The 24,762-nt window shown below is 55.9% G+C and overlaps 2 protein-coding genes across 5 annotated transcripts in view; one reads left to right on the top strand and one right to left on the bottom strand.

Moving 5' to 3' along the window:
• Positions 1 to 343: 343 nt before the first annotated feature.
• TMEM161A (transmembrane protein 161A) lies at positions 344 to 13,414 on the top strand. Its single transcript, XM_022558771.2, has 12 exons — positions 344 to 1,794; positions 4,656 to 4,759; positions 5,196 to 5,276; positions 5,664 to 5,761; positions 5,874 to 6,030; positions 6,878 to 7,029; positions 9,389 to 9,449; positions 9,546 to 9,689; positions 9,793 to 9,906; positions 10,048 to 10,222; positions 10,341 to 10,437; positions 10,816 to 13,414. Exons 1-12 carry the CDS (start codon positions 1,621 to 1,623, stop codon positions 11,067 to 11,069), a joined length of 1,611 nt encoding a protein of 536 aa, XP_022414479.2. The 5' UTR covers positions 344 to 1,620; the 3' UTR covers positions 11,070 to 13,414.
• The window catches only part of SLC25A42 (solute carrier family 25 member 42), a 28,112-nt gene continuing 14,758 nt past the window's right edge, over positions 11,409 to 24,762 (bottom strand). For 2 of the 4 annotated variants that reach the window (XM_022558403.2, XM_022558406.3), the window contains exons 3-9: positions 22,260 to 22,365; positions 20,727 to 20,752; positions 20,434 to 20,535; positions 19,868 to 20,034; positions 19,358 to 19,474; positions 18,721 to 18,872; positions 14,590 to 16,919 (exon numbers count right to left, since the gene is read on the bottom strand). In XM_022558403.2, coding sequence (XP_022414111.2) covers positions 16,612 to 16,919; positions 18,721 to 18,872; positions 19,358 to 19,474; positions 19,868 to 20,034; positions 20,434 to 20,535; positions 20,727 to 20,752; positions 22,260 to 22,365 — 978 coding nt within the window. In that variant the 3' untranslated portion in view covers positions 14,590 to 16,611. Of the gene's footprint in view, positions 11,885 to 14,589; positions 16,920 to 18,720; positions 18,873 to 19,357; positions 19,475 to 19,867; positions 20,035 to 20,433; positions 20,536 to 20,726; positions 20,753 to 22,259; positions 22,366 to 24,762 lie in introns of those variants that run through there. The other 2 variants (XM_022558407.3, XM_022558405.2) reach the window with 2 other exon arrangements.

Raw genomic sequence — 24,762 nt, 5'->3', positions numbered from 1 at the left:
GTGAACATAGTACAGAGAGTTCGCATATACCCTACACCCAGTTTCCCATATTATTAACACCTTGCATTAATATGGTACACTTGTGACAATTAATGAACCAATATTAAAAATTGTTATTCCTTAAAAAAAAACACAACTGGGCTTCCCTGGTGGCGCAGTGGTTAAGAGTCCGCCTGCCAATGCAGGGGACACAGGTTCGTGCCCTGGTCTGGGAAGATCCCACATGCCGCGGAGCGGCTGGGTCCGTGAGCCATGGCCGCTGAGCCTGCACGTCCGGAGCCTGTGCTCTGCAACGGGAGAGGCCACAACAGTGAGAGGCCCGCGTACAGCAAAAAAAAAAAAAAAAAACCACAACTAAACATGATCCACTCACAGGCCTCATAAAGACCCTCAGACAGTCACACCCACATAATATGTCCACACGCAGGCAAACATACTTATCCACAGAAACAGAGCTGAAAAACTTGGGCTCGAAGCCCTTTCCTTTAAGCCTTGAAACAGAAAACATCAGATTCCTGAGGCTGACATTTAGTCCTTGATCTAGCCACGCCTGAAGCTGACAATGTTTTTGGAGTTTTCTGTTACATTAGCTAAATTTTTCCCTTTTTTGCTGGAGCCCATTTAAGTTGGACTTTTTTTTTTTTTTTTGGCTTGCAACCAGGGTTCTGGCTGATAGAGATAAATAAGGCTTTTGCCAGGTGAAAAAAAAGGGGGGAGCGGGGGAGGAAGGAGGCACCCCAAGATGGAAGATGGCATTTACAGAGGCCTGGAGATATAAGAAAGTGTGGCCTGTGGCTAGCTGTATTATAGCGCGCACAATAGTGTTGGCGGCAGATTGAAGTCAGGCAGAGGGGTCTGAATTCAGTCTGAGCAACTGGAATCTAGTCACTGAGGGCCACCGAATGTTCTTTTTTAATTTATTTTTTATTATTTATTTATTTATTTTTGGCTGCCTTGGGTCTTCCTTGCTGAGCATGGGCTTTCTCTAGTTGTGGCAAGCGGGAACTACTCTTTGTTGCAGTGTGCGGGCTTCTCATTGTGGTGTCTTCTCTTGTGGACCATGGGCTCTAGGCCCGCGGGCTTCAGTAGTTGTGGCTCGGGGACTCTAGAGCGCAGGCTCAATAGCTGTGGCGCTCGGGCTCAGTTGCTCTGCCGCTTGTGAGATCTTCCTGGACCAGGCCTCGAACCCATGTATGCAGGCAGATTCTTAACCAGTTTTTTTTCAGTACGCGGGCCTCTCACTGTTGTGGCCTCTCCCGTTGCGGAGCACAAGCTCCGGACGCGCAGGCTCAGCGGCCATGGCCCACGGGCCCAGCCGCTCCGCGGCATGTGGGATCCTCCCGGACCGGGGCACGAACCTGTGTTCCCCGCATCGGCAGGCGGACTCTCAACCACTGCGCCACCAGGGAAGCCCCCACCAAATATTCTTGATCAAGGGAGTTCCACGCTCAGAAATCCCCAGCGGGAGACAGTGATTGGTTGAATAAGTGTATTCCACTCAAACGTGAGAAATACGTGCAGGTGAGGAGACTGAGACTCAGAGACACCGGTCACCCTGGGGTCCCAGAGACCCCGGTAGGAGCTCGTTGAGCAACTTTGAACTACAACTTCCGGCATGCAATGCGAGAGACTCCTTGTCCTCCTGATTTGCTCCCCCCCCCCCCGGCTCCAAGCCTGACGATTGGTTGGGTGGGCTGCTTGTCAGACCAAAGTCTGGTTGATTGGTCGAGTTCCGAGCGGGGCTCCGAGCTCCAGGCCCATGGGTCCCGGCACAGCGCTCCAGCAGGCAACATGGTAAGCCGGCAACTCTTAGCATGGGGGCCCCTGAAGGGCTAGGGGTTCCGCCGAGGGGGGTCCGGGGAGACACCGAGGAGACCGGGATCCCATTGTGGGCACTGAGGTCTCTGAGGGATTTGGGATCGCGCTGAGGGCCGTGTTTCCCTGTTTGGGGTCAGGGTCTCACTGCGGGACCTATGAGGGGGTCGGAGGTTGTACAAGGGAACTGGAAGGCCTTGAGTGTTCTGGGCTTCTGACAAGTCTCTGGGGGGCCCTCTAGGGGCCTGAGGTCCTGCTGAGGGTGTCGTCCCGTGGAGGGTACTGGGGATCTGAACACCTTCGGAGCCCCGTGAGGGAGATCTGGGGTCCCCCGGGGTCCACTCTGGGGATGGTGTCCTGCGGGAGCGTGGGGGCCACGCCGACACGGTCCATTGGGGCTCCCTACGGGTGTGGGGTGTGCCGAAGGACCAGGGAGAATCCTGAGAGGAGGGGGCCATGCGGAGGGGATCTGGGTGGGCTCAGGGCGGGGGAGGGTCCCAGAATTGGAGACAGCACAGTTGGAACCCTCAGGTCTCACGTAGTTCTGGGTCCAACCCATTGAGTTTATTCTTCAAGCTTAGCCTGGCCCCTGTGGGTCAGGCTGGTGCTGGGCGAGGGCGGAGACCCCCCAGCCCCTAGGACTGGACAGAGGGAGAGACAGGATGGAGGGGCCAGGAAGGCGGCCTGAACTTGCCTGGGGTGGGGGGTGACCCCGAGGAGGGGCGCTGGAGGTGGGTCTGAAGTAAGAGCATTGATGCAAGGGGCTGATGAAAGTGGATGTCGTTCCAGGGTGCGGGATGTTGTGGGAGGTGAGGGGAAGGGCTCTCGGAAACGGGATGGAGGAAAGTCGCATTGATGTTACTTAGCAGGATTCTGGGATCACAGATCCAGGGAAGAGCTTTGAGCAGAGGAGGGACATGGGCTGATAGGATGCTTCAGAGATCTTTGGAGATCTGCAGAGCGTGGACCCTAAGACTGGAGGCTGCTGGGGGTGGGCGGTGAGAAACATCCCTGGACAGACCTCGGGAGCCTTAGGTGGAGGGATGCATGTCTTCCCTCCTTCCCTTCTCTTCCTTCTTCATCCTTCCTCCCTCTTCTTCTCCCTTCCTCTCTCTCCCTCTCCTTCCTTTCTAACGTCCTTCCTCTCCAAGTGCTGGGATCGCAGTTTGAACCATGGGTCTCCTCCCTGGGAGGTGTCCAAGGGTAATGGGGTCAGCGATGGAGAGCCCGGGGGTCTGGGAGGGTCTCTGAGACCCGAATGGTTGGGCGCAGAGGACGCCAGGGGAGAGAGCCAGGCAGTGAGGCGGGTTGGTCCTGAGCTGGGTCCGCCTGGCCTTGTGGGCTGAGGAGCGGAGTTGGACGTTTACTATGAGACTGGGAAGGGCCTGGGCTGCCTGGAGGAGCCGAGAGCAGTGTCCATGGGAGTGATGGGTGGGTGCTGGGGCCTCCAGGGAAGGGCCTGGAGGAGGCATGGTCTGCGAGCTCGGCAGAGAGGTTCTGCCAGGGGATGATGGGTCACAAGGGAGAGGTGTCTGGAGAGCCAGGGAGACTGGGGAGCAGCTGCTGGGAGGTGCTGGGTTTCCAGGGAGGAGTGGAGGAGGGGTCCTGGGAGGAAGGGCGGGGCCGCTTTGAGGGGCCCAACTGTGCTCTGGGTCATTAATGCCTGCTAGCCAGTCTGCACTTGGGTGGGGGGAGGGTGAGCAGTGAGACCAGAAAGATGACGCCCCACCTCATTACTGAAAAAACGTTCCTGGCCTCAGTTTACAAGTCACAGCATAAAGAAAATATCCTATTAGTCTTTTATTTTAATGATGGATTTCTCAGCAGTCATTCTGAATTACAGTGCTAGGCCCGATAGCCATCACATTAGAGCTTTCCCTATTAAATTTAGCTTATTTTTGCCTGATTAAAGGATAATTTTAACAATTAGTTTTAATATTAATGTAATCTTTATTTCATTTTAGTTGTTAATACCATAATACTAGCAGACAGCCCTCCTGAGCACTTAATTTTACATAATTACGAAAGCAAATTGGTATTTACTGCATTCAAGCAGGAAAACCCAGCTTCAGACTGATTACCAAAAACATTTTTTCTAAAACGTTTTAAAATAAGTATATGAAAATGTGTTATGAATTGTTGTTTAAAAGTTTGTTAGTAGAACTTGGTAAGAAAATTCCTAATTAAAAAAAGTCATCCCACTCAAACGTGTAAGTCTTTATCCTGAAACAGGTAGTGGGCCAGAAATAGATCGCTTTCCTCCTTGGTTGATTACAAAGGGAGGGAGAGGGAGAGAGGGTGACTTCAATTATCAGGGATAATTTAAGATGGGAAAGACTTGGGGGACAGAGCCACCTGGGTGAACGTTGAAACTACAAGCTCGCCTGAGACACAGTTACAAAAACTGCATCTGTGGGACCGTGGGAGAAGAGCGCTTCCACTGGGTGTGCCCGGCTCGTTGTAGGTCCAGAAGGTGGTCGTGAGAGTACACGAAACAAAATAGGAAGCACCCCATTTCCAGATGAGGAAAACTGAGGCTTGGGGAGATTTAAATCCTTAAATCCGTAGCACAAGGAGGAAAGCGAGCCCCAGTGTCTGCTCCAGCACGTGCTCTCCGCCGCCCCACACCCCAGCCAGGTGGTGGGGAGGGACGTGCGTTTTGCTGGGGCTCGCAGGGTTGGGTCTGAGCCCACCCCAGGACCTTTCCCCAAGAAGCAGCTTGAGCCAGGGTGGCCCTGCCTCCACAACCTGGCCCCAGAGTCTCTATAAATAGCCGGGCTTCCGAGGCGGGAGCTTGTGATCCTCTGGCTGGCACTGCCCTTCATGTTTCCTCCCCGCAGGCTGTCCTTGGAGTGCAGCTGGTGGTGACGTTGCTCACCGCCACCCTCATGCATAGGCTTGCGCCACACTGCTCCTTCGCGCGCTGGCTGCTCTGCAATGGCAGGTGAGCCACACCCCCTCCCCGGGCGGTGGGCGGAGCCCCTAAGGCCCCGCCCTCCCTGGTTTTTCTCCTAGCCCCGCCTCAAGCCCTGAAAGGTGAGGTTTTTTTGTTTTGTTTTGTTTTGTTTTGTTTAAAACAAACAAACAACTTTGTTGAGATGTAATTGACGTACAGTAATCTGCAAATATTTGAAGTACACAGTTGGATCAATTTTGACAGATTGTACACATCGCTGAGACCATCTAAATACTCAGAAGAACAGCTGCTTCCCCCACTCCTGCTCTCCTTCATCCCTACTCTAGCTGTAGATCTGTTTCCCGAAACTCTTTTTGTCCCGGTTTGGGTTTCGGACCCTTTCTGAGAATCTGGTGGAAACTGTGAACTCTCTAGGGCAATTCACATGGCAGTTCCTTTCCTGACTGCCTGTCTCTGCCCTTAGTCTCTTCCGATACAAGCACCCTTCCGAGGAAGAGCTTCGGGCCCTGGCGGGGAAGCAGAGGCCCAGAGGCAGGAAGGAGCGGTGAGTGAACCCCCAGTCTTAGGTAAGTGGCTCCCTTCCAGGGGAGGCCATGAGGGCACAGGGCCTTACCTGCCCACTTCCAGGCACTGCTCTGGGCACAGGAGAATTGGGGACACCCCAGGCTGAGGAGATGGTCACTGTCATTCACTGGTTGCCTCCAGTTGGCATCTAATGCTTATTGGAAGTTTGCTGTGGGCCAGCCCTATGGGTGGGTGGTGGCCACCACCCTGGCATTCAGAGGACACCCAGGCTGGGGGAGAAGGTACCTCCTAGGCCTCCTGTGCTCTGAGGGTGACATGGTAGAGCCTCTCAGGCTGGGGTGGGGTGGACTGCCAGGGGAGGGGAGGATGGAGGATGCTGTTCTGACACATTCCCCCCTCCTCCCAGGTGGGCCAATGGCTATAGTGAGGAGAAGCCATTATCCGTGCCTCGTGACACCCCTTTCCAGCTGGAGACCTGTCCCCTCACAGCCGTTGATGCCCTCGGTAACAGCTGGGTCCCCAGCTCCCCTGGCCCTTGGCTCACACCTTGGTGGGGTTGGTGGGGGGAGCATCCTGGACGGGCTAAGCTGGGGACTCAGTTGCATCCTCCCCGCAGTCCTGCGCTTCTTCCTGGAGTACCAGTGGTTTGTGGACTTCGCGGTGTACTCGGGTGGCGTGTATCTGTTCACAGAGGCCTACTACTATGTGCTGGGCCCGGCCAAGGAGACCAACATCGCTGTGTTCTGGTGCCTGCTCACCATCGCCTTCTCTATGTATCCTTCCTCTTAGCTCCCCAGGTGGGGAAGGTGGAGGCGTGTGGAAGCTGGACCCCAGGCTCCTTGTCGCCCCAGAAACTCAGTGGTGTAAAGCAGTCACTTTTTTATGTTTGCCTGGGCCAGGGCTCAGCTGGGTTGCCTCATATCTGCTCCAAGTGGGCTTGCCTTTCAGCGGTCTAGAGCAAGCTTCCTCACCACAGCGGCCAGGAAGGAAAAGGCGGCACTGCAGGCCTCCTGAGGCTTTGCCTGAAGTCGGTCCACCCAACCCCTGTCCATTCTCTGGGTCAAAGCAACTCAGCAGTCCAGAACAGATGCAGGGGCTGGCAAAGAGACGTCCCTTCTGTAATTTTTTTCGGAAGCTGCATAGAGAGCAGAGGCAAAACTGTGACTCTGAGGACCCAAGTCAGAGACAATGTCCTTGTGGAATGGGCTTGCAAAGAAGGGCAGATTGGAGATAGAGACTGGTATCTCTTTTAGCCTCTCAGAGGAACGGGAAACTCAGGAGCTGTGAATTCAGCCAGGAGGCTGAGTGAGTCAGGGAGACTTGACCTCCTGACAGACAGACAGACAGAGACAGAGTTGGCCATTTCTAACTGACCACGGGCAGTGTGATGAGGCCAAGCTGGAGGCCTGGCTCAGGACCGCCTGCTCGCTGATGACACAGGCCTGAACAGCAGTAAGCCTCGTGTCCTGGGCTTGCCCGGCAGCTCACTCCTCTGCTCCCCAGGACTCCAAGCCTGAACTTCCATGTTAGTGCTCTGGAGTTGGGGGGTCACTGGTTGGGGGTGGTGGATGGGGGAGGGGTCACTACAGGCACTGGAGGCCTCCTTAGCCCTGCCCCCAGCAAGGTGTTCCTGACCGTGACCCGGCTGTACTTCAGTGCAGAGGAGGGGGGCGAGCGCTCAGTCTGCCTCACCTTCGCCTTCCTCTTCCTCCTCCTGGCCATGTTGGTGCACGTGGTGCCGGAGGAGACCCTTGAGCTGGGCCTGGAGCCAGGTATGTGCAGTCTGGGGCCTGGGGTTTTTGCTGCAGTCTGGGGCCTGGGGTTTAAGCCTCTAGGTTATTGCTGTCAGTGTTTACGTATTTTGAGGCTAATTGACGAGGTGTTTACAAGTTTAAAATTGCTACGTCTTCCTGGCAAATCAGCCATTTTTTTCATGATGTATGGACCCATTTTGATTCTAATGATACTTCCATCTTAGTCTAGTTTGTCTGGTATTAATATAGCCTTTCCAGCTTTCTTCCTTCCTTTCTTCCTCCCTCCCTTCCTTATTTCCTTCTTCCTTTTTTTTTGCGGTACACGGTCCTCTCACTGTTGTGGCCTCTCCCGTTGTGGAGCACAGGCTCTGGACGCGCAGGCTCAGCGGCCATGGCTCACGGGCCCAGCCGCTCCGCCGCATGTGGGATCTTCCCGGACCGGGACACGAACCCACGTCCCCTGCATCGGCAGGCGGACTCTCAACCACTGCGCCACCAGGGAAGCCCCTTCTTTTCTTTTTATTATTATTTTATTTATTTATTTATTTATTTATTTATTTATTTATTTATTTGTGGTACGTGGGCCTCTCACTGTAGTGGCCTCTCCCGTTGCGGAGCACAGGCTCCGGACGCGTAGGCTCAGCGGCCATGGCTCACGGGCCTAGCCTCTCCGCGGCACGTGGGATCTTCCCGGACCGGGGCATGAACCCGTGTCCCCTGCATCGGCAGGCGGACTCTCAACCACTGCGCCACCAGGGAAGCCCTTCTTTTCTTTTTAAATTGATATACACTTGACATGTTATATTAGTTTCAGGTGTACAACATAATGATTCAATATTTGTGTATACTGCAAAATGAGCACCACAATAAGTCTAGTTAACATCCATCACCGCACATAGTTACAATTTTCTTTTCTTGTGATGAGAACTTTTAAGATCTACTTGCTTAGCAACTTTCAAATATACAATACTACCTTTCTTTTGATTAGTATTTGTTATAGCTTTTTGACATCCCTTTACTTTCAACCTTCCAGTGACCTCATGTTGAGGTATGTCTACTTTAAAAAATAATAATAATAAATATATAGATATAGATATTTTCTTTATTTTCTTTCTTTAATTTTTCATTTGGCCGTGCTGCATGGCTTGCGGGATCTTGGTTCCGTGACCAGGGATTGAACCTGTGCCCTCAGCAGTGAAAGCTCAGAGTCCTAACCACTGGACTGCCAGGGAATTCCCTATCTGGATATTTTCCATCAAGTCGGATAGTCTGTATCATTTAACTTCAAAATTTAATCCACTTACATTTATTGTGTTTTCTGACATATTTGGCCTTGTCTCTACCATCGTACATTTTCACTTTCTATTTGTTCCTTTTCTTTTGTGCTGTTGACAGTGGCTGCCAGCTTAATTGTCCTTCTTTTTAGGTGATCTGTCATAACTTCTGACTGCTTTGTGAGCTCTTTGTTTTTGGTATTCTGCAGTTTTGCCACAGTGTGTCTAGGTATGGATTTCTTTGTATTTATCGGGTTTTATATACTTTGTATGTATCATCCATTCTGCAGACTTCTCAATAATTACCTTTCAATATCTCTTCTCCTTCATTCTCTCTCTTCTCTCCCTTTGGGGTTCAGACTTGACTTATATTGAACTTCCTATTCTGTCCTCCTTATCTCTTAATCTTCCATCACATTTCCCACCTTCCTGTCTTTCTTAGTTGGAATCTGAGTGATTTCTTCAGATCCAATTCATCATTTCCTCTTTTGGCTCCTTCTAAGATGCTGTTTAACAACTTATCACTTCAATAATTATATTTTCCTTTTGGAAGAGCTTAACTGATTCCTTTGCAAATCCACCTGATCCTCTGAGGTAGTCTCATGTCACCTGTTCTGCAATTCCAACTTTTATTTTCCTCAGGCATTTCACACAGAAGCCTTGGGGTCTAAACTTGTCCTGTTTTTTTTCTCCTGACTCACCTTTATGGTAATTTATTGTCTTGTGTGTTTGGTGATTTTGGTTGTGAGCTCACATTATTTGCTTTTACTCCGTGGAAAATGTGGGGGCCTGAACTGAGAAATCTTTCCAGGACTTTGATTTCCTCCTGTGGAGCCCTTCATGACCCTCCAGCCTCGGGGAAGCTCAGACTCAGTGCCCTCCGCCCCCATGTCCCTCAGTCCAGTCAAGGGTGTCTGTCTAGCACATTCTCCTGAGCTTCACATTAACTGGAGAACAAAATTGTCCTCATGCTTGTCACAGGGCCTGGCTGCCACTAGTGTGTTCCTACCTGGGGAACAAAAGGATGTCTGGGAGGGGGGCAGAGTAGGCTCTGAGGCCCCAGGGGTCTATTTTGGACACCACCCTCTCTTTGTCTTCCCTAGGCCTGGCCAGTATGACCCACAACTTGGAGCCACTTCTGAAGACACAGGGCTGGGACTGGGCGTGAGTCCTGGGAAGGGAGGGGGAACAGCGGCATGCTGCGACCTGCAGGCAGGGTGCTGACCTGCCGCGGGGCCCTGACCCTTCTCTTTTTCCCAGTCTACCTTTGGTCAAGCTGGCCATCCGCGTGGGGCTGGCGGCAGTGGGCTCCATGCTGGGTGCCTTCCTCACCTTCCCAGGCCTGCGGCTGGCCCAGACCCACCATGATGCACTGACCATGTCAGAAGACCGGCCCATGCTGCAGTTACGTGGGGGACCGGGTGGATGGAGCGTTAGGGCGCCTAGGGAAGGGGCCGGTGGGGATGGTGGGTGCCCAAGCCTACCCGCTCTGCGCCCTTGCCCCCAGGTTCCTTCTGCACACCAGCTTCCTGTCCCCCCTGTTTGTCCTGTGGCTCTGGACCAAGCCCATGGCGCGGGACTTCCTGCACCAGGCTCCCTTTGGGAGCACGTCCTTTTCTCTGTGCGTATGGAAGTGGGAGGCAGGGCAGCTGGGGCCCCCTCTGGCTACTCCAGACTCTGAGACTAAGGGAGGAGTGCGTCCTGGGGGAGGATCCTGGGGCAGAGGGCAGCCTCACTAGCCCCCTCGCCCCTCTCGGCGCAGGCTGTCCGACGCGGCCTTCGACTCGCTGCGTCTCTGGATGCTGGTGGCACTGTGCCTGCTGCGGCTGGCGGTGACCCGGCCCCACCTGCAGGCCTACCTGTGCCTGGCCAAGGCTCGAGTGGAGCAGCTGCGGCGGGAGGCCGGCCGCATCGAGGCCCGAGAGATCCAACGGCGGGTACCGGCACGGGCGGGGAGGGAACCTGGGCCTCAGGGCGGGGTTCCCTGTCCCTCAGGCGTGGGGTTACCCGGAGCCCGAAGGTCCCCTGCTGCAGCCACTGCTACCTGTCCACTAGGTGGTGCGGGTGTACTGCTACGTGACAGTTGTGAGCCTGCAGTACCTGACTCCGCTCATCCTCACACTCAACTGCACGCTGCTGCTCAAGACGCTGGGTGAGAACCCGCCTGGGAGACGGCGGGGGCGGGGTCTGGAGTTGGAGCGGGGCGGGGCTGAGCCTGGAGCGAGGGGCTGGAGTTGTAGTTGGGTGGGGGAGGGGAGGGGAGGGCCGGAGATTGAGCGAGGCGGGGGCGGGGCTTGGCTATAGAGGGGGCGGGGCAGAGGCTGGAGGGCCCTGAGATGGGGCGAGGTCAGGGGCGGAGCCTGGGGTGGGGCCCGAAGATGCGGTGCGGGCAGAGCCTGGGGTAGCCGAGGTGGTGGAAGGAGGCAGAGCCTGGGGCGGGGCGGGTGAGTGTCAGCATGGGTGGGGGTCCTGGAGGCCAACTCCGCCTGCGCCTCCACCCATCCCTCCCTCCACCCTGTTTCTCTCGCAGGCGGCTACTCCTGGGGCCTGGGTCCCGTCCCCCCGCTGTCCCCCACCCCGTCCTCAGCCCTCGATGGCCCGGTCGGCCCCGAGGAGGACGAGGCCCGGCAGACCGTGGCCCTGATCGCCGGGGTCCTGGGCAGCCTGCTCACGCCACTCTTCCTCCGCGGCGTCCTCTCCTTCCTCATCTGGTGGATCGCCACCTGCCAACTGCTCTCCAGCCTCTTCGGCCTGTACTTCCACCAGCATCTGGCGGGCTCCTAGCCCGCCTGCAGACACTCCTGCAGCCCCAAGGTCTGGTCCTGGGCCAGCGGGGCGCGGGCCACCCCCTCAGTGTCCCCAGGTGCAATGTGGTCCTGGGAGTCCCAGATGCGTCCGCTGTGCCAGTCCCCTTCACTGCATGCCTGAGCCGTGGCCACGCCTTGGACCCTGAGCTTCTGCCTAGAAACTGATTCCCCAGGCCCAGCGGCAGAGGGTCCCACGGCCAGCCATTGTTCCCAGATTGCATGTGCCCAGTTTGACTGCAGTGGGGGTGGGCGTGGGGGTGGAAGGGGGCACTCTTCTGAACAAATAAAGGAGCAAGCCGATTTTTTAAAAAATTAATTTATTTATTTTTGGCTGCTTTGGTTCTTTATTACTGTGCACGGGCTTTCTCCAGTTGTGGCGAGAGGGGGCTACTCTTGGTTGTGGTGTGTGGGCTTCTCATTGTGGTGGTTTCTCTTGTTGCAGAGCATGGGCTCTAGGCGCGCGGGCTTCAGTAATTGTGGCACGTGGGCTCAGTAGTTGTGGCTCACGGGCTCTAGAGTGCAGGCTCAATAGTCACACGGACTTAGTTGCTCTGCGGCATGTGGGATCTTCCAGGACCAGGGCTCGAACCGGTGTCCCCTGCATTGGCAGGTGGATTCTTAATCACTGCACCACCAGGGAAGCCCGAGCAAGCTGCTTTTTACAAAAAGGATCCAGACGGTTTGGGAAGCGGCTTTCTGCATGCTGTCAGGTTAAGTGCTGCAGGCTGGGTGGGGAGTCCGGGGCTTCAGTGCTGAAAGAAGGGAATGATGGAGGGACAGCATAGCAAAGGCCTGGGAGGAAGAAACAAAGAGAGAATGAAAGGGCGTGAGAAGAAATGGACCAAGTGTGAGAAGTGAGAGAAATGGGGGGAGAGGGAGGTGGGTGAGCCCATGGTACTGGGCAGGGGGCCATGGGGGATACCGCCCTCTTCCACAAGTACAGGGGGCTGCCTTCTTATCAAGGTCACACACAGCAAATGGGCACATTGTTGAGGCCGTGGTGACCTAGGAGAAGGAGGACGAGGGTCCATCACCAACTGGCATTTTCCTGTAGCTGTGGCCATGCGGTGGGAAACCCATGTGCGTGCACGTGTGTATTCTAATGTACATGTTGTTAAAAATCCAACAGTACATTTTAAAGATCTTATTGGCTTTATATAACAATTCATGAATCGGGCTGCATCCAATCCAGCAGATAGAAAGGAGTTCTGAGGAGCTGTATAAAAGACTTTTGTAAGGCAAAAGGGAGTGGGAACAAGGAAGTTATATTAGCGAAAAGTGGACTTGTGGCAAGGTCCCTTTCCTTTAGGGGATGGCAGCTGTCTATCAGGTAGATCACCTTACTTGTGCTGATCAGGCAATTTCTGATTGACTGGTTTCAGAGTCCATTTCTGGACGAGCTGAAACTGTAATTAAGTCTCGGTTTGGTGACATAAGCCTTAGCGTAAGTGACTCCATTTTGAGCCCGTCTTGTTTTTTTCAAAACGTAAGCTATGTAATCTTTTAGCATATGTAAAATGTACATTAAGAATAAAAATGACAAGGTGGGACTAACCTGGTGGTCCAGTGGTAAAGAATATGCCTACCAATGCAGGGGACGTGGGTTCGATCCCTGGTCGGGGAACTAAGATCCCGCATGCTGCGGGGCAACTAAATCTGCACGCCACAACTACTGAGCTCACGCGCCTCAACTAGAGAGCCGGCGTGCTGCAAACAACAGAGCCCACGTGCCCTGGAGCCTGCAGGCCACGACTAGAGAGAAGCCTACACACCGCAACGAAGAGCCCGTGTGCTGCAGTGAAAGATCCTGCATGCCTCAACAAGATACAGAGTGCTGCAACTAAGACCCGATGCAGCCAAATAAATAAATTAATAAATAAATATTAAAAAAAAAAAAGACTAAAGAAGACAAAGCAAAGCCATTTCCCTCACCAGGGTGGAAGCCAAGGGCCTAAGTGATGGTGTGGGACCCAGCATAGCTGCCCAGCCAATGCGGCGAGCGTGACCCACCTCGGGGCCTTGCACTTTGCTGCAGGCTCCCTCACCTGTGTGTGTCACCTGAGGGGAGAAGCGCTCTCACCAACCTCTCCTCCCAAGCCCAGCTGCCCCACTGATTTGCTACATATCTTGTACAAGAACAAGCAACAGGGAGCATGATTTCACTTAGGGAAGTGAGGTTATAACCAGACACCCGAAGAAAGTGCTGACATGTGGGGTGGGGGAGCTGGGAATGCTGTTGTCCTGGCCCCTAGATGGGTGTTTGACTTTTGAAACTCTGTGCTTCTGTTGCATGGATAAAAATGAAAAGTGTGTTAAACACAAGGCTTAAAGCGAACTAAATGCATCCTCTCGTGTTGATCCTTCTCAAAACGCTAGTAAAAGTATAGAGGCTACAGAACATTCCGAAGGTGGGAATTAAGAGAGGAGCCACAATTGACTGCCTGGTCCATGGAAGGCAAACACAAAGCCCAGCCAGATTTACCTGTAGAACCTTCCATAGGCACTGAGTGCACCAGGTCCCACTGGGCTGGGCTGAAGATGGCAGTGGAATATGGAGGCCTCTGGTGTGGAAGCTGTTCGGGAAGTTCAGGTACCTGTGTCCCTCCCACAGTACCACTGGGCAGCCAGAAGGAGGGAAGCCAGGCTTGGTAGGGGGTGTGGTGGCAAATGGGGTTAAGTGACTACACATAAAGCTAAATGGAGAGAGCCACTATCCCTTACCCTGTGTGCAGATTACAGAATCTTCCAGGCATGAGACTGAAGACTCCTGGGGAATCCAAATGGCCAAAGAAGAAAGAGCTAAAGACACTGGCACATGGAGTTCTCAGCCGCCAGTTGAGCTGTGCCCCCCCACCCAGTGCTTCCTGAGTACCACATGGTCCATCCCGACTGACGTCCCCAAAGGGACAAGTGTGTCCCTTTGTGCACAGGATCTCTCTGGAAGGAGACACGAGAAGCTGGTAATGGGAGACATCCCTGCAAAGGGAACTGGGAGGTAGACCTACTTTTCATGGTAAACTCTTTGTGCAGTTTGCACTTTCTAGCCAATCATTTAACAGTCCAAACAGCAATTACATTAAAAAAAAAAGTTTATTCAAAAATCTGTCGATGGGGCTTCCCTGGTAGTGCAGTGGTTAAGAATCCGCCTGCCAACACAGGGGACACGGGTTTGAGCCCTGGTCCGGGAAGATCCCACATGCCGCGGAGCAACTAAGCCTGTGTGCCACAACTACTGAGCCTGCGTGCTGCAACTACTGAAGCCCACATGCCGCAACTACTGAAGCCCACGTGCCTAGAGCCTGTGCACCGCAAAGAAGAGTAGCCCCCACTTGCTGCAACTAGGGAAAGCCCACACGAAGCAACGAAGACCCAACACAGCCAAAAATAAATAAATTAAATAAATAAATTTTTTAAAAAATCTGTCGAAATAACTTCAATCCTGTTTTTGGTTCATGGGGGGTGAGGACCAGAGCCGAAGAAGAGACATGGGCAGGAGAAAAAGTCATTTTAATTTTTATTAAATATACTCTCTTGTCACAAATCTTTAAAATATATAAACATTATATATAAACAAAGTGTCTCCATGGCGTCAAAATGTAACTCCAAATCAGGCCAGGCAATCAGTGAGAGGGGTGACTGCCGAGGGTGCAGGTCCAACTGTGTGCAGGGCTGGGGGTGGTTGGGGGCGGTGCTGCCGAGGCTCGCTTGGCTGGGAGCCACCTTGGGGAGGCACACTGGGGCCAGCAACCCTGGGGTACCCTCCCCGCTCCTGCCCAGCCTGCAGCTCAGAGGAGGGTGCTGCCTAACCATCTATTTGGTCTCACCCACCTGGGGTGGACTGCCAGTCCCTGCTGTTCTCGCCTGGGGGCCCTCACGTTCCCATCCTGTCTCCCTGTGAGGGACGCCCCTGCCTCTCCTGAGCACTGGGCAAGGCTGGGGGAGAAGGTGGGTCGGATGCTTACCCAACAGGACAGCCATCACAGGCTGCTTGGGCCCCCGGGAATGAGAGTCTGGGGACAAGACTGGGGCTGGCTGGTGGAAACATGCAGGAAGGACAGAAAGAGGGGTCTTCACACCCACGGGACTAAGGCAAGAAAAACAGAAACAGGACAGAACGAAGGGAGGAAATGAAAATCACAACTGGAAATGCATGTGCGGCAACAAAGATACCCTCTCAGACCCTTTCACACATCATGGCTACTGAGCCCACTGTGAAAACCGACCCTCTGGTGGTCCTGGTCCTGGAACCAGACTGGACTGGTCAGGGTTTACTGTGTCTAGGCCCAGGGCCAGCCAAATTGCAAAACCAAACCAAAAAAAACCAAACTCCAAATGTCATTAGGAAACAGGTGTTTCCAAGTCCCTGTGATTCCCGGTGGGCCCTGGGGGGCCTCCTCTGTGAGACCAGATCTCTGGGGTACCCTGACGCTTCCAAGCTTCCTGCCCCCAGGCCAGATGCTGTCTCGGGCTCTCACTTTGGGAGAATCAAGGCGGCCAGCTGCCTCCATGTACTCCGTTCACGAGAAATCAGACAACCCCACGGGCCTTAAATTGCCCCATGTCCCAGCCAAATAACTGCTCAGGTGGGGAGCCAGGGATGTGCCAGATGCCATGGGTCCCCCCCACGAGCCCCATACCTATGGGCAGAGGGTCAGGGCCTGAGGCCCAGCCTCCATCAGTGCAGCCAGTGGGGCGGGGATGAGAGCTTCCTGGCAACCCAGGCAGATGCTTCAGGCTGGGGCTCAGACCCAAACCCATGGCAATTCCTCAAACCCTGTTGCCCGGAGGAGGCGTGACCCTCCTGAGAACATTACAAACTGGGGCGTGGGGGGGCGCAACAGAGGGGAAGCCAATCCCAGGGGCCCGGGATAGTGTCTGGGATCGGGGTAACACTCTTAGGAGAAGGCTGTGCCCAAGCTGTAGACTGGGACAGACAAGGAGTCGTGTTACCAGGGAAGTGGTGAAGGCAGGAAAGGCGGGTCAGGCAGGGCGGGGCGAGAGATTGCATTTGTAGCCACAGCTGAGCAGGAGGCTGGTCTCATGGGGACAGGGCAGGAGGCCAGGCCTCAGCCCCACACTCTCTGGGGCTGCCCCCACCACGGACATAGACTCGGAACAACAAGGGGCAGGCGGGGTCTGGCTCTGAGCCCAGGGGGTACCAGGTCACTAGAACCAGGGGCCTGTCCAAGGACACAGAGTGCACCAGGAAGCAGTGCTGGCCCCTCATCACTCAGGGCGTTCACGGTAATACCTCCCGGGGCAGCCCCGGCCCTGCTGAGGCGGGAAGAGGAGAGCACGGGAACTCCGGCCCCCTGGTCCCAACAATGCACTTCGAGGGCCACTGGCTTTCCCCTCAGACCTGTGCGCACTGAGCCCAGGCCCCCCAGCTTGTTCCACAAGGCGCATCCGCGCACCTCCTGGGTGGAACCCAGCGCACCCTTGCTCGCTGGGCTCAGAAACAGAAGGGGTCAGCGGTCCACCGCGAACTGAAGCTCGAGAGCAGCCGACCCCACTGGCCCCTAGCTCTGCAGGTGCCGCAGCAGGATCTGCATGAGGTCAAAGGTGGTGAAGCTGATGCCCACAGCGATGGGACCCTTGAGCCAGTTCATGCTCAGGCCTTTGTAGAGGCCGCGCACCACGCCCTCCTCCCGCATGATGGTGTGCATCGTGCGCGCGATGGAGGTGCGCTGGTGGCCCGTGACGCCGGCCGTCTGCATGCGCCGCCGCACCACGTCCAGCGGGTAGGAGGCCGACTGCCCGATGAGGCCCGCGCAGGCCCCGAAGATCATGCGCTCAAAGGGGTAGGGCTGCAGGCGGCCACTGTACTCTGCAGGGGAGGGGGGGAGGGGCTGTGAGGGCGATGGGAGGGGGCGCACACCCGTGCACCCCTGCGCCCCGCGCTCACATGCGCTGGCAGTGTCACAGCTGCATTTCAGGACCTGACCGGCTCTCCTGGGCCTTCCCACCCAGGCCATAGCTCCCCTACTTCCTCACCTACTGGTCCCTCGTTTTCAATCAAATTTGAGAGACAAAAGATTTTTACAAGACAGAAAAGCACAAAGAATCATATAACCAAGTCCTAAGACCAAGAACGAGCCCACACCCAGTCACTCTTGTTTCTCGTCTAGTAAAGAATAAACATCACTCAGTGGGAAGCAGCCGCATAGCACAGGGAGATCAGCTCGGTGCTGTGTGTCCACCTAGAGGGGTGGGATAGGGAGGGTGGGAGAGAGATGCAAGAGGGAGGGGATATGGGGATGTGTGTATACTTATCGCTGATTCACTTTCTTATACAGCAGAAACTAACACACCATTGTAAAGCAATTATACTCCAATGAAGATGTTAAAAAAAAAAAAAAAGGGCTTCCCTGGTGGCGCAGTGGTTGAGCGTCCGCCTGCCGATGCAGGGGACGCAGGTTCGTGCCCCAGTCCAGGAAGATCTCACATGCCTTGGAGCGGCTGGGCCCCTGAGCCATGGCCGCTGAGCCTGTGCGTCCGGAGCCTGTGCTCCGCAACAGGAGAAGCACAACAGTGAGAGGCCCGCGTACCACAAAAAAAAAAAAAAACTGGAAAAAAAGAAAACATCACTCATGTCTGGAACCCTCTCCACGGCCCAGCCTGCCTGACAGGCACCCTCCCCTGGGTGCTGTGAGGGCAGGTGGGCTGGAGGGAGGAAGGGGCAGCAAGGGATCATTCTTTAAAAATGTGTTGTAAATTGGAAACTAAGAATTAAAAACAGGGAGATGCCCTACTCACTCAGCAGATTGGCAAAACATTAAAGAACCTGCCAGCACCACCAGGGGTGAGAAGGGGGCAGGGCGCCAGGGCAAGAGCAGTTACTGGAAGAGCAGAGGATGGAGAGTAAAACCAAAAAAACGGGGTCTCACACCCACACAAGGAGAGGAGCTCTTGATGTCAGCTGATCACAGAAAACCCACAAATGGCCTCACGGCGCCCCAACGGGGGACTCCCCCCATCCACTGCTAAAAGGATGGGTCAGAGCTGCACTACCCAGAAGTGTAGGAGGTGACCGCTCACTTGCTTCCCATAACCAGGAAACAGCACAAGGCTTGTTCCCGCTACACAAAAGCGCAGGTAGAAGGGTTTCCAACGGAGTTGAGGGGTGGAGCCCCACCCCTAATAAGGAGGCTCAGGGGAGTGGGGCTGGGGGTTCTGGACAAGGGATCTCAGCTTTACCTGGACCGTTTTCCTTCTTTAACAAAAAACATCCTGGAGCAAATAAGGCAGTTTGTTAATGACTGATCGGACCAGGCGGGGGCAGGTATGGGTGGGGTTACAATGTTCTTTGTACTTTTCTAGTTTCTCAAAATTACCAAAACACACGAGGGCACTTCCCCTCCGTCTAGGTTTTACCCGTAGGCTTGTGTGCGCACCAGGGGCCTCCAGCCCTCTGGGTGACACTCTGGACTTCACAAGGTTGCTCTCAAAATGAGGCATTAAAGGTCAGGAGTCCAGCTTCCCCGGGGCTGGCCTGATATGTGTCTTCTGATCCAGACCCTGGGCCCCTGGCCTGCCCCTCCCAGGGGAGTCTTAGCGCCCCTCTGCCTCCACCCGCCTCCAGCTCTGTGTGACCCGCGGAGGTGCTCCCCGGGCTCCACACTCCTGACCTCTGTGCAGGCTCTTGAGTGTCTCGTAGGTGAAGAAGCTCAGGCCGGCGTAGGGAATGACCCCCAGCACGGTGGGAATGAATCCGTGGTAGAGGGTCTTCAGCCCCTCTTCTCGGGAGATGCGGATGAAGACGTGAAAGATGTTGCTATACCTGCAGGACAGAGCGGGGGGCGGGGGGAGGCCTCAATTCACTAATTCTCGCCTCTTCCCACGTCAGCGGGAACAGGCCTGGATGCTGACCGACAGAGCCTCACAGAAGTCCTGGCATTCGAGGGGGCCATGCACGCCCAAGGCCATAGCCACCTTCACCACGGGGATCACGCCGCCGTGCTCAGCGCTTGGCTGTGTCTGCCTCCACATGAACACTTCGGGTTGGATGGAAGCAGAAACTGATCCTCAAGCTAAGAGACCCAATTACGGCCTTTCTGGAACAGCTGTGGAGCCGCACACCTGGCCCGCCCTGCGGTACCGGGGGAGGGGGAGGTAGCAGAGCCTCAGCCCAGCTCTGTCTGCAGCTGGATGTGGAAGCCCAGACCCAAACCCCAGAGGCCCAAGGGAGGGAGCCCACCCGGGGACCCCACTAGACACAGAGCCCCCGCTGCTGGTGAAAACGTCGCCGTGGGTGGTAGGACTCACATTTCCTTTGGGGTCACGGCCATCCGTGCCCTGACCAGGTCCAGGGGGTAGGTCAGCGAAGCGGCCGTCGTTCCAGCCAGTGCACCAGCGAGGAGGCGGGGCCAAGGGGGCAGGGCTCTGAAAGAGGGTCGGGGAGAAGGTCAGGGGCCAACGCCCCGGGTGCCCACAGGTCTGGGGTCGGGGAGGGATGGAGGAACGGCACCGGCTGCAAGGCAGCCAGCCGAGTTGAAGCGGGCGGCGCGGGGGAGAGTCTCTGGGTGGACGCCATTTTTAAGTTCCCCTGGCTGCCTCGCCTTTCCCCCTCCTCGTACGAATGAATGAACAACGAGCACCTTCCCTACCCGCTCTGGGGCACAGGTAGGATCAGTGGCCGTCCTGGGACTTAGGTTCTGAGGGGAGACCGGATAAACAAGAGAAGTTCTGAAACGCTGAGCAGGTGGAAGACAGGAGAACAGGGTGATGTAATCGCGCTGAGAGGGTTTTTTTGGGGGGGCGGGAGGGAGGGCTCACTCTCCGCGGAAGCCGTAGTAGCTGCCCAGCAGGCGCTTGTACTCCTCGTGCGCGCTGAACTGGATGGCGGCGTAGGGCACCACGCGCACCATGGTGGCCGAGTTTCCGCGCCACAGGCTGAGGAAGCCTTCGTTGAGGTAGGTGAAGTAGAGGACCCGGAAGGCCTCCTGGGGGGAGGGCAGGGGAGAGGGGCAATGTCAGTGCCCTCCGTCTCTGCCTGAGCAGTGCCTTTGCTGGCAGACCGCTGGACCTCCCTGCCCACCTTTCGTGGCCCAGCCCTGCGCCTGGGGGCAGCCATCGTCCCCCTCCCCCGCATTCTCTGGGCTCTGCGCTAGGAACCCCCGCACGCCCAGCCCCAGTCCTCCGGCCCTGGGAGCTGGAAAGCGAGCCAGAGGGAACCAGGCTTGCAAAGCAGGCTCAGAGCCCTACAGAGGGTGTTTTGTTGGCATCTGGTAGTCTAGCTTTTTAAAATATTCTTCTTTTCCTTTATCAAGGTAACACCTGCTCCGTGTTTAAAAATAAATCAAATATGACAACTGTGAGTTTAGACTGTCAAGTCCTCTCACCACTACCCCAAGGATGCGGGGGGCGGGTCTCCCGTCAATTCCCAGGGTGGGCTGTGTCCAGGCAGAGCTCAGGGTGCAGATGGGTGGGCTTGGCCCTGGTGCCTGGCAGGGGAGGCCTTGGTCACCCAGCGGCCCTGCAGCTGGCCTGGGGCGGGGGTGGCGGAGAACCAATGGGAAAAAGCACGTTGAAAAACGCTTCCCCAACCTCTACCACCCTCCTCCTCTGCCGCTGCCAGCCCAGCAAGGTGGAGGTGAAGGTCCTAGAGCAGGGGCTCCTCGACCTAGTGGCTCACCTTGGCAGAAAATCTTTTCGAGGACACTGGAAAAAACCAAAACACAACACAACAGAGAGTGTGAGATATGAAGGATGGGACCCTCCCCCCAGTCTGCATGACCCCCTCCGCAGGGGTCTGGTCTGAGCATGGGGAGTGAGAGCCTCCCCTGGGAATGCCTCCCCCCCAACCCCTACAAGGGCTGAGGTGGGGGCCTCCGCAGCAGAGTCAGCCTCCTCCCAGGAGCCTCGTTACCGCCCCCGGCCCACGTCCAGGCCCCTCTGCACACCGGCTTCTCCCGCTGCCACCTGACCCCCAGGACAGTGAGGATCTCTGTAGGGGCCTGTGGGAGGACGCACCCCCCCGGGGTTGACACCCAGCGGTCCCCACCCCTGCTGGACCCCCTTCTGCCAGACCCATTTGGGGGAGGCATCCCAGCCACCAGCCATGCGGGGGTCAGCCAAGGGGGTGTCTGACATCTGCGGCCTGCCCTCTCCTCTCTCTTCTCCACGGCCTGGCCCAGGCAGCCCTAGTGCCTGCCCACTCTCCCGCTCTCCAGGGCTGCCTGGCTCACCCCCCGATCCCCCGCTTCCCAAGCATCGGCTGTGTTCCCAGGATAGCCTTGCGCTCCCGTCTGTGTGGACGTATGCACACCACCTGCCTTCGGAGTTACACCCAAGCTCCCTGTAGGGCGCTACACTGAGCATCTGTTCCAGGAACAGCACAGCTGCCTGTGTGTGTGTGTGGTGGGGAAGGGACGTGTGCTCAGCTGCATGCCCATCCTTTCCCACGTCAGCTCACTCCTCCACCCCCTCCTCCTCAGGGAGGTTGATATCAATGCTCCTGTTATATGGATGAGGAAACTGAGGCCCAGCAGTCCTCTCCTCCCAAACAGCTGAGGGGCGGGGGTCCCAGGTTGTGACCGTCCTCCTTCCCAGCACCCCTCAGGCACTGGCCACCATCTGCAGGATAGAAAGGCCTCATCTTCAGGGGACCCTGTGCCTGCTCAACCCTAAGAAGGGAGGGAGATGGATTCTTGAACTGTGTCCTCCCCAGCGATATATCCATGTCCTCACCCCCCGCACCTGTGAACACGACCTTAACTGGAAACAGAGTCTTTGCAGATATAATTAAACTGAGGTCACACTAGAGGAGGGTAGGCCCTAATCCAGTGACATGGGTCCTTATAAGAGGAGAGGACCCAGACACAGAGGGGAAGGCAGAGACTGGGGGGAAGCGGCCACAAGCCAAGGATGCCTGGAGCCACCAGAAGCTGGTCCACCCTCAGGGCCCCAGCAGGAACCAATCCTAGAGACACCTTGAATTTGGACTTTTGGCCTCCAGAAAGTGGGAGAATAAATTCCTGTTGTTCTAAGCTGCCTGGTTTGTGGTACTTTGTGACGTCAGTCCTAAACACTAACAGACTTTCTAAGTGGATTCTACAGAGGCGTTTTAAAAACCACTTTGCAGAGCAGTCTGGGGGGCCGTGGAGGGGGAGGAGGATTGCTTGGCAGCTTCTCTATCACACGGGATAGATGGACAGGCAGCGTTTACCTTGGAAGATTATTTTGGTTCGGTCCAGGGGAGCTACCGCCGTTTTGGCAAGAGCGCCAGCCAGGGCCCCTGACAGGAGGGAGCTAAGAACTTGCCTGTGATCAGTCTGCAAGAAAACACACGAACACGCAGTCTGTCATCAGAGAGGAAGAGGAGGCGTCTGTTCTGCTTGGGAAAGTTTCCTGAGTGTCTACCGGTATTCTCCCCCTGGTCCAGGGCTGACAGACACACAGTGGCCAGAGTGACACAGCGCTGCTAGGCCCTATGCATGCTGGACACGGGCTGAGCCATGGTGGGTCCAGCAGCCACAAAGCCTGGTGGGACACAGTGAAAACCTCCTGGGCCACAGGGACCAACCACATGAGAGGTCATGCACTGGCTGGGCTGTCCCGTGAGGTTCCAAGTTCTCGGAGACGGCCTACGATGGGACGAACTCCAAACATAAGCGTCACCCTTGACCTGTCCTACTTTCAAGCCTTGGTTCCACCCACCACCTGTGTGTGAGGGATTCTCCCGTTGCAGTGTTTCAGGGTAAAGGTTCCTGGTGGTCTGGGGAGTGGGTGGGGCATATTAGGCAAGCAGACCCTGACTGTTCAGCGTGTCTCCTTTCCACAACTTTCTATCAGGACTTCAGGGGCTGGCTGGCATCTGTGGCTCTTCATCCAGCCAAGGCAAGGGCGATGGTGACAGATGTGGCTGACCAGCACTGTGCACTCCTGTGGCCAGCCTCAGAGCCAGTGCTTTCCCAAGTCTTCCTGTGGCTCCCCGAGCCCCGGCTCCAACAGCCCTCCTTCCCTAGAGGCCCAGGGAGACCTGAGTTGTCACACAGGAAGCCACCTGCTCATCGGGTTGGAGTCTCCATCCCCGCTGCTGACTCAGCCACAGAACTTTCTGGAAGTGCTCTTCTGGACACGCCCCACATGTCCTCACTCTGCAGCGTGCAAGGCTGGTGAGGAGCAGGTAGCTCAGTGATCCCGGGAATCTGTGAAGTCTGCTCGGACCAGGCGCCCTCAGGGGCCTAGAGACACATGGAGCGGGGCAGGGGCATGTACAAACCTTCACCACTCCCCTCACGGGGCTGCCAGTCCACGGGGGGAGCCAGACATGAACTAACTCTTCAGACAAATGTGTGAAGAATCACCAGTCTGGGAGGGGCTATGAGGAGGGGGCTCGGGGCTCCAGGAGAATGCGGGGTGAGAGGTAAGGAACCGAGGTTGAAGGATGAGGTACACCTAACTGCAGGGCTTGTGTGTGTGTGTGTGTGTGTGTGTGTGTGTGCGCTCATGCGTGTGTGACACTCTTAGAGGGGGAGGAACGCAACACTCAGAGGCCCCAGTGAGAAGGAGTGGGGGGCCCTGGGGGACCACAAGGAGGGCAGGGTGGCTGACACAGGGAAAGGGACGGGCACAGGGAAGAGAGAAGAGACGAAAGGTGGGTGGGGCTGGACCCCACAGAGTGTGGAGGCCTGACAAGGAGGCTGGTCTTTGCCTAAAGAGAAATGGAGAAGTGTGGAAGGCGAACAGGCTATTTTAACTGGAACCAGAGAAGAGGCAGCTCCTGTGAAACCCAGGATGGAGATGGCAGAGGATGGGACCAGGGGAGGCTGCGAGAGGGGTGGGATGAAGGGGCATTTGGGGGTACAACTGGTGGCCTGGGTCCGAGTGGGCATGGTGGAGTCCAGGGCTACGCCCCAAGTTTGCTCAGCTCAGCGGGTGGCTCAGGGGGAAGGGCTGGGTCTGTCCACACTCCTGGCCTGAGTCTGGGCTCGGTGCTCCCTTCACCAGCCCAGCTGACCTCTCCCTAAAAGAACAGAGTCCCGCAGCAGTGTTTTCCCCTCTCAGTTTCTGAGGCCAAGCTTCACCAGGGGGTTCCATCTTCTTGCTTCACAGAGGCCTGTCACGGGGGACCGCTGCCTTTTCTGGGTCACACAGCAAGGTTCTCGTCCTTTGGTCCCATTGGCTTTGAGGGTTGTGGACATCTGATGCCAGAAGGCTCAGTGGTGTTCCTGGCACCAGCTCCGAGGCCCTGTGCCTCAGTTTCCTCTCTGTGAATCAATGTGGTGACAGCTGACCTCGAGCCACCGTGAGCAAAGGGAATGCCCTACGGGGAGTCTACGTGCTCTGTGGGCACCAGAAGTGGAGCCGATGTGTACCTTCCATCTCCTTCACCAGGTTACTTCCTGCGCAACCTGTGGTACTTACAATCACAAAGCCAGCTCTGCACATGGGGAACACACATCCTTAAACCCTAGCTCTCAATGTGGCGCTCCAGGGACATGCTGTGAGCCCCACTTCACATGCTTAGTGGAGAAGGCTGCTGCTGCCTTCGGCAGACGCTCCCACTGACTTTTTTTTTTTTTTTTAAAGAGGCATTGGGGCAGCACATAGCTTATTTATTTATTTATTTATGGCTGCGTTGGGTCTTCACTGCTGTGCGCGGGCATTCTCTAGTTGATGACAGTGGGGGCTACTTTTCATTGTGGTGTGCATGCTTCTCACTGCGG

Source organism: Delphinapterus leucas, unplaced genomic scaffold (assembly GCF_059928025.1).
Source record: "Delphinapterus leucas isolate spDelLeu-1000000601 "Yukka" unplaced genomic scaffold, BTC_Dleu_Yukka2 spDelLeu_asBTCV2_sq25, whole genome shotgun sequence".
In the NCBI taxonomy this organism is placed as follows: domain Eukaryota; kingdom Metazoa; phylum Chordata; class Mammalia; order Artiodactyla; family Monodontidae; genus Delphinapterus; species Delphinapterus leucas.
Note: the sequence above shows the minus strand (reverse complement) of the source record. Positions and strands in the feature narration are given on the sequence as shown.